Source organism: Aulonocara stuartgranti, assembly GCF_965226115.1.
Source record: "Aulonocara stuartgranti genome assembly, chromosome: 8".
Taxonomy (NCBI): domain Eukaryota; kingdom Metazoa; phylum Chordata; class Actinopteri; order Cichliformes; family Cichlidae; genus Aulonocara; species Aulonocara stuartgranti.
This window is the reverse complement of record NC_138959.1, coordinates 7,269,337-7,277,676: the sequence shown is the minus strand read 5'-3', so window position 1 is coordinate 7,277,676 and position 8,340 is coordinate 7,269,337. Positions and strand designations below refer to the sequence as shown.

At 38.0% G+C, this 8,340-nt stretch overlaps 1 protein-coding gene across 2 annotated transcripts; it reads left to right on the top strand.

Annotated features, from left to right (window-relative positions):
* The first annotated feature begins 187 nt into the window (after nucleotides 1-187).
* On the top strand, nucleotides 188-6,452 carry sgca (sarcoglycan, alpha). 2 transcript variants are annotated; one of them, XM_082543523.1, is made up of 11 exons: nucleotides 188-245; nucleotides 2,431-2,559; nucleotides 2,654-2,802; nucleotides 3,647-3,713; nucleotides 3,814-4,012; nucleotides 4,180-4,348; nucleotides 4,527-4,735; nucleotides 4,940-4,966; nucleotides 5,168-5,341; nucleotides 6,086-6,112; nucleotides 6,201-6,452. In XM_082543523.1, exons 1-11 carry the CDS (start codon nucleotides 224-226, stop codon nucleotides 6,205-6,207), a joined length of 1,179 nt encoding a protein of 392 aa, XP_082399649.1. In that variant the 5' UTR covers nucleotides 188-223; the 3' UTR covers nucleotides 6,208-6,452. The 2 variants fall into 2 exon arrangements, with proteins under 2 accessions (XP_082399649.1, XP_082399648.1); XM_082543522.1 differs by lacking the exon at nucleotides 188-245 and adding an exon at nucleotides 2,133-2,179.
* The last annotated feature ends 1,888 nt before the right edge of the window (nucleotides 6,453-8,340 follow it).

The window sequence follows — 8,340 nt, the reverse complement described above, 5'->3', positions numbered from 1 at the left end:
CTTGGCCAATAACACATCCGTTATTTGCAGGACACATTGCTGCTTCCTGCATTCTACATCTGCGCCGATAGATATTTTAAACGTTATTACCGAGCGTAGACAAAGCATTTCCTTTTTCTTTTTTTTCTTTTTTTTTTTTGAAGGCTTTGAACTTGCCCACGTAGTCTCGGTTTCAAAAGTCGTTTGGGGCTTGTTTTGTTTTATCTGCAAGGCCGACCCATTCATGCAGCTGCCTCAATACATAGGCAAGAAGAGTGTAATGTACTTGTTTACATGGGTTAACTGTCATGGTGAATATTAGTCACTGAAAAAAGGCTGAGGCGATGTTAAACAAGGCGGTAGTGCCACCTAGCCAGTGTTCTCATCTGACTGTGTTACTGGGGTTTTGCAAAGTAATGACCAGCTGAAGAAACATTGACACAAATAAACTCAGTACATAAAATTAAAATATATTTAAAATATATTTAATTCTGTCCAATGTGTTAAAAAGCTTTTAGTTGTGTACTTTTGTACTTTTAACTTTTGATTCATTTTTAACCCAACCCCTATTTCCCATGAGAGACTTTGCCTTTTACCACCCTACAAATACAACGTGTTCTTAATGACTCATGTCTTTTTCGTGCTTTTGCATGAGTGTCACATTATGACTGTAGAACAGTCACTGGTGTCACACAGACCGTTCGTTTGCAGACCGTCGCCTGCATATTGTAGCTGTTTACTGTCACCAGGGGGCAGTGTCACAAACAACAGATCTGTGAAATCACAGGATACCTGGCAATGCAACCTATGCACAGCCCCATCCGTGATCCATGATGAGCTGGGTGCTCTTTTGTTGTTGTTTTGTTCGTTTGTTTTTATTGCATACTCTTCCACGTAGGGTCTGTGTAGGCAAATGCCCATGCAAAAGAATGCTAAAACATGGGCTTTACCTGGTTAAGTAAGGCATATACTGACCAACTTTTGGTTTAAAAAAAATAGTATTTTACACAAAAGTACAGCCATGTCCTAGTTCAGCTTCAGTTGGAATCTCTTCAAGACATTATGTAAACATTTTAAGCATAAAATCCTTCCTTTACGTTCTTCTAACATTTTTAAATATTTTTTAAAAGGTTTTACACGGTCTTCAAAAAAAGGAATTCACAATTAAGTGGCTTTAAAGTTACTCAGTTATATACCAGTGTCCTTTCTCCTTATTACATCAATTCATCAATTTTCTCTCCATTTGCGGTGTCTAGAGCAGAGGGGGGCAATTAATTTTCCCAAAGGGCCACATGAGAAACTGGGACTGTTTAGAGGGCAGCACCAATAAGCTGAAGTCAATTATATTAATTTTACCTCTTTATCACATTGGTGAGGGACCTCCACAACACACCCAGTTTCTCATGTGACCCCCTTGGGAAATGTAACTGCCCACTGGCCCCATGGTGTAAAACCAATCCTAATTGATAGAGGGTGAAAGGGGGTGTACACTCTGGATATGATGCTAGTCTATGACAGAGCAACCACAGGGAGAGGCATGAACATCCAAACTCCACACAGTAACATGCTGGTTGATCAGAAGGTTCAAATTCCAAAACGAGCTGAGCTGAGTTAAATTTGCATTAAACTCAGTTTATTTATATATATTTTCTCGGTAAGAAAATAATGTGTAAATTTTCTAGAAAAAATGAAAGGTAATAATGGTATTTTTTTTATTAATCATATCGCCCTCATATGAATTGAAAATCTAATCACACACTTTTTGAAATTAAAGAAACAAAATAAACTTTGATAAATATACCTAAAGTGTTAAAACATTAGGTAGCAAAATCACTCTAAGCTTCATTAGCCTATTGCACTATTGCAACAACAGTGTTTGAGACCTAAATATATTAGTGGAGAAATATAAGGCAAATATTAACTACTAAAGGCAAATGGATACATGTGCGAACGTACTGAGCAAAAATGGATGACTGTATATGACTTATATGACTGTATATCAACAAAAAGGACATAAATATCCCTCGAAGGCCTACTGTTCACAGACTCACAGTCACCCTTCCGGATGTTATTAGGTAAGTGAGACAAAAATAGTTTTGACATGTCCTTTGCAGTGACCAAGCCCCTCTCCACTTGGTTCTGTCAATCAAAACCCAAAACAAGATGGCAGGCTGTGGGAGCTGGGTCTTCTTTTTAACAGGCAAGTTCACTTGTAAAATTATTTAGCTTCATCAAAGAACAACTTTCGCTGACCTTCCTCAACATTAATTATCAACTCTGTGTTATTTAGTAAAAACACTCACCCTTGATATCAGCTTTTAAGGACTGTGCGTAGGATTCTAGCATCAGGATGTGTGTGTTGTCATTTTTTAATGTCAGATTTAAGGTTTTGTTTGCCTTTTTTGACCCTTCTTATAAACTGTCTGGTGTGTTTTTTACACTTCCACACAGTGTGTTCTGCCAGTTTGTTTGAGGCCAGTTCTGACATCAAAGTTACCATTCCTGTGGGGAAGTTTTTTACACATGAACTGTTTAGAGAGACTTTCCAGAACGACTTTGAACCTTTGGGCAAAGTCTACGGTGAGACAGAATGATCTAAATTCAGTTAAAAGGATAAGACATCCACATGTGTTAATGCTGTTTTTCTCTGCTCTTTTTGTGTTTTGCAAATCAGGCATATTGTACAACGACCCCATAATATTTAAGTGCAACAAACAGAATTTCCCAGACCTCCCAGAGTGGTTGCGCTTCACCCAAAGGAACCCCTATGACAACGGCTTCTTGTATGGCACACCAATGTCTCCAGGAAAAAGTATAATTGAGGTGTGAAATCATCATTTACACCAACATTGGCACAATATTCTTCCATGCTGCACATCTAACATTCACCTCTGGCCTTACTTTTGCACATTCTTCTGTCGTGATGGTAGGCCAAACAAAGATAACATTCCAGCGCAGCTACAGTGGAGACAAATATGAAAAATATGCGGCTATCAAAAACAGCTGTCAGGATTTGTTGTCAAATCCCCAGAGACAAAAGCCTTGGGCCTCTTCTCTTCAGCTGCTATTTTGAACCAACGTTAAAAATTCAGGAAGTAAGCTGTCTTTGAAGAAGAAGAGATACAAATGTCAGAAGTAACACTTTAGTCTCAACCAAACAGAATTTATTTCAGTTAGAAAACATGCTAAATTTTTGGTGTAAACACAGAACACAGCTGTATTCTGATTCAAAACTTTTCCCATTGTAACAAACTACACGCCATTTTTTAAGTGCATTAATTTTTTGCTTTTGTTTAAACAGTTCATCCTGTTTTGTTTTTTTTTTCGCTTTTCTTTTTACAGAACAGTGAACATAAAGTATTAAGCAGCTATACAGCAGAAAATGTAAGATATTAAACTAATCTTCACCGCTTTATTTTCTTTATTTTCGTTTTAGTGTAAGTCTTAAATTATTAATATATCTCTAGATATATAATAACGAATTGGTTTTGAAACAGATACTTTTGTTACTGTAAGCAAAAACGTTTTTCATACACTAATGAGCAGACAGCAGCTAAAGGGAAATTGACAGCAAATGGAAAAGCGGACATTCAAGTTTTGCAAAAAGTGCTCCTGGAATGCATATGAACTGTCATAATCTTAATAATATTACATTTCATTCCGACAGATTTATGCCACCAACCAGCGGAGCTATGACACAGTCAGACACCTTCTCATAATCAAAGTCGTTCCAGGTATTTGCGATGAATCCGTCCCATTACGTTTAAGTCCCAAAATAATAGTTATAATGAATGAGGGTGTGTCAAATGTCGAAACTCGCCGGTGTATTTACAGACAAGATTCTGCCCTATCAAGTCGAAGTCTTCATCAAGCTGAGAGAGATTGAAAAAGTGCTGCCCTCTACTGTTCAGGATGAGATAAAGCAGGATTTGCAGAAGCTGTGGGACACAGAGACCCTGGAAATGATCAACATCACCAACGCCCTCGATCGTGGTGGCAGAGTTCCACTCCCTCTTGCAGGGCACTTTGAAGGGTAAACTTAGATCTGTACATTCTTATACATACTGGGTTTATTTAAAATTATGTTTTTTTTAGTACTACTACTTAAGTTTGTTGTATTTTATTAGCACCGTGTTTGCTGCTGTAACAGAACTTGCTTTGGAAAAAAATGCATATTTAGTCAAATTTGATTTGTGACAGTGTGTATGTGAAGGTAGGGTCAGAGGAGCATTTCTCCAAATGTCTCCTGAGGGTGCTGACACCGGAGAACAAAAAGCAGTGCAAGGAAGAGGCCAAAATCAAAGTCCCTGGAGAATGCCACTTCTGCATAAATCCAAGCAACTGTATCACCTGGTGCAAGACGGAGCTGGTGAGGCCAGAAAAGATGCACACCCAAGAAGGAACATATATATAAATATATATGATCAAAGCCTCAATTGATTATTTCATTTTGTCTCATTAACTACTAAGCAGAAGCAAACAGCATAAAGCTGTTTATCTCATCTGCTGCTCTGTGCTTCATTTTAATGCTCTTCCTCCTCCTGCAGTTTGATCTGACAAAGATGAAGCCGAAGCCACCTGCTCCCACTATGGGTTCAGGGATTTTGGAGGCTGGAGAGGACTTCAAACCTCTGGAGTCTCCCCCAAACAGAGACTATTTCCCAGACTACATCGTGACAGTGATTGTGCCCCTGATCCTCGCCATCATCCTGTTTCTGCTGCTGGCTTACATCATGTTTGGCAGAAGGGAAGGAATGTATGTATCTAATTTTAAATCTAATCTCTGAATAAATATGTAAAGGCTTTGGATGCCAAACTATATTTTTCCCTCTTCCCTCTACTGGGATTTTATGTAGTCATCCAAGTGGAATAAATTCCACCAAGGATGGGAATCTATTTAAACATATTTAGACTTTTGATTGATCCAATATTAAACGGATATTTTACTCTTTTTCTATAGTGGCAAAAGGAATGCAAGAACAAACCAGTAAGTACTTTGTTTATAACAGATTTTGAAACCTGATTGTTGTCTTTCAATTTAAAACATGATCTGATGGTTAACTTTTTACTACCAGTCAGCTAAGACAGCATTATAAGTGATATTTCACAGAATGAATCTGAAATATAGTGCAGCAAAAATATTTCCAAGCTTGCAGAAAAAAAAATCTGTATGTGATGTGTGCTGCAGAATTCAGCTGTACCACCACTACACCATCCATGAGAACACTGACGAGCTGAGGACCATGGCTGGAAACAGAGGGGTGCCTCCACCCCTCTCCACACTGCCCATGTTTAACAGCCGGACTGGAGACAGGGCCTCCCCGCTGCAGTCTGACAGCATCCCACTCATCATGGCCCAACAGTAAGCACCACACCCATTAATTCCTATCAGTTATGTGCACTGAGCTGCCAGTCTATTAGGTACACAATAAGAACCTAATGTAACACCACTCTAATGTTGCTCTGATGATGCACTGGGTTGTTCTGATCAGGTATGCTTCTCCTGTCATTTTCCAAATAGTATCGCAGGGTGGAAATTTGACAGCACTTTTCTATTTTCTCAGTTCTTTCAATTTTGCAAACACCACTTGTTGAAACGCATCCCCAAACCTGCTGTTTCTTTCAGGTCATGTGTAAGTTCTTTGCTAGATTTCCAAAAAGATCACTTTAAATATTTACAAAAACATCTTCCTCCTCAGAAGCAATACATACTGTATGTATATGAGGGGTGACTCAAGTCTTTTGCTCAGTATTGTAAAACAAAGGAAGCTTATAATAAGTTACATCAAAAGTCATTCTTGTGTCCATGAATCAACACCATTTCAATAGAAATTGTAACCAAACAGCCGTCACAAATTACCAAATGAAAATCTACATACTCAAATATGTTTGTATGACCAGCAGTTTACAATCTGAAGTATTTTGTTTATGAGAGTATAGCATATAAAGAATAAGTACTAACATCTCATCACACCTGCCATCTGCTGTTGGTGAAGTTAGTGTCACTATTACTGCTGTGTTGCATGAGTTATTCTCCAACAGTTGTAATAAATCATAATAAATAAAGTAGTTTTTAATTGTATTTATTTTCTTAATCTCTTGGTAGAGATCCATACAGTGACACACTGCCCAGGTAAGCCCATTCACAGGATTCTCCTCCGCATTGATTCTGCTCGGTGTTGCTGATTATTCTAAGAATATTTTTTTGTGTGTGTTTACAGGAAGTGAGAGCAGCGATGGATAAGATATAACACATGGAGTATTATTAATAACCTCTCTGAGACACAGTTTGTGGATTATATTTGCATTTGGATATTATAATTTCTTCCTGTTTGGGTTCCATTAAAGTAAATGAATAGTATACTAATAGCTCAGATGTTGTGTATATCAAACTAATTATTGTCGCACGTTGTAAACTAATACATGGGTCATTTTATAAACACTGAAGCATGTTTTGTGGATTAAATATTTCTTTGGTTCATAAAATATTTTGTTTATATTTATTAATTTCTTAAAGGGTATGTGATGACTAGTTGGACAAACTTTGGAAGAAATCCATTTGATTTGGTTAACCCAGGCTGCTAAAAATGTATATTATATGAATTATTATTCATTCACGTATTATTATATTCCAGCAAAAAATCATGTTCTTACTCTGGCATGTTCTATGACTGACCTGAAAGATGCTCAATATCCATTCTTTATATTCATCTTATCCTTCTTTAGTGGTAATACAATAAAAAATAAGAAGGGACAGCTTCAGTTTAGATATGCTTTTAAACACAGGTTGTACATGCAGTAGATGTCAGGCAGAGGTAGGGTTTGAAAGTTGGCATTCAGCACCTGCAGCACGCATGCTCTGCTTTATGAGCTCAAAGTAGAAATGCTTTGTTTACACTTTGCTTTAGAGAATCAGCAGCTGTAGCATTAAGGGAGCTAGAAAGGATAAAGATGAGCTCAAATGTATGTTTAATTTGGATCTGTGTGTATGCTGTATATACAAAAAAAAACCAGGATATTTTTTTATTCTTATTTCTTACTATAGTTTTGTATACACTCACTGGACATTTTATTAGTTACACCTTCATAATACTGGTTTGGTGTCCCTTTTGCCTTCAGAACTGCCTCAATTCTTAATGGCATAGGTTCAACAAGGTGCTGGAAATATTCCTCAGAGATTTGGATCCATGTTAACATGATAGCATCACACAGTTGCTGCAGATTTGTTGGCTTTACTTCCAGGATGTGAATGTCTACATCCCAAAGGTGCTCTCTTGGATTACGTTCAGGTAACTGTGGAGGCCGTTTGAGTACCAATGAAGTCATGTTCAAGAAATCAGTTTGAGGAGATCAGAGCAACTGTGACATGGTGTGTGATATCCTGCTGGAAGACACTGGGGTCATAACGGGATCAGCATGGTCACCAACAATACTCAGATGGGCTCTGGCATCTAAACAGTGATTAGTTGGATATGGAGCTCATTCCAGGCAATATATTTCCACTCTTCTACTGACCTATTCTGGTGATTCCATTTTAATTGTAGCTTCACTTTCCTGTTCTTACCTGACAAGATTGGCACCTGGTGTGGTCTTCTGCTGCTGTAGCCCATCTGCCTCAAGGTTCAACATATTTCTTGTTCAAATATGCTCTTTGAACGTGATTGTAACAAGTATTTGAGCTATTGTTGCCTTCCTATCACCAAAAATCAGTCCAGCCATTCACCACTTTCTCTTTTTTAAACATTCTCTGTAAACCCTGGGAAAGCTGGGAAAATCCCAGCATATAAGCAGTTTCTGAAATACTCCAACCAGCCAGTCTGGCACCAACAACCATGCCACATTCAAAGTCACTGAAATAGCCTTTCTTACCTAATCTGCTTGAGTTGAAGGGGATTTATTTCACCATGTCCTAAATGCGGTGAGTTTCTGCCAAGTGATTGGGTGATTAGATATTTGTGTTAATGAGCAGTTGAACCCTAACAAAGTGGCCGTGAGCAGAGAGATACATGTGGGTTGTCTCTGCTATGCAAGTAAGCTGTGATGTTCTGATTCACAGCATGATTTTGTTTTGTTTTCTTTCTTTTGTTTGCTTCTTATCCTGACCGGCTTTACACGAGTGATGTTGTTTTTATCTATAAATATCTGTTTTCTAAGTCACCTCATCATCCTCATCATCATCACCTCATCACATTCGGTGAGTTGGGCTGTGACAGTATGAACCACTAATCAGTTTTGCCAGTAAATTGTCTAGTGACAAAGCAAACTATGAAGAGGAGATCAGTTCAACAGTTTACAGATCATTCATCACTTATGGCTGGATCAAAAAGAGGTTCACCCTCTTCTTAAAGGGTTGCAGCTTTT

Bases quoted from the DNA above. Each gene is read 5' to 3' on its own strand.
- sgca (XM_082543522.1), top strand. From the start codon at position 2,143: ATGGCAGGCTGTGGGAGCTGGGTCTTCTTTTTAACAG. The intron at 2,180-2,430 runs GCAAGTTCACTT...ACTTCCACACAG, and splicing joins CTGGGTCTTCTTTTTAACAG to TGTGTTCTGCCAGTTTGTTT. The intron at 2,803-3,646 runs GTGTGAAATCAT...TCATTCCGACAG, and splicing joins CAGGAAAAAGTATAATTGAG to ATTTATGCCACCAACCAGCG.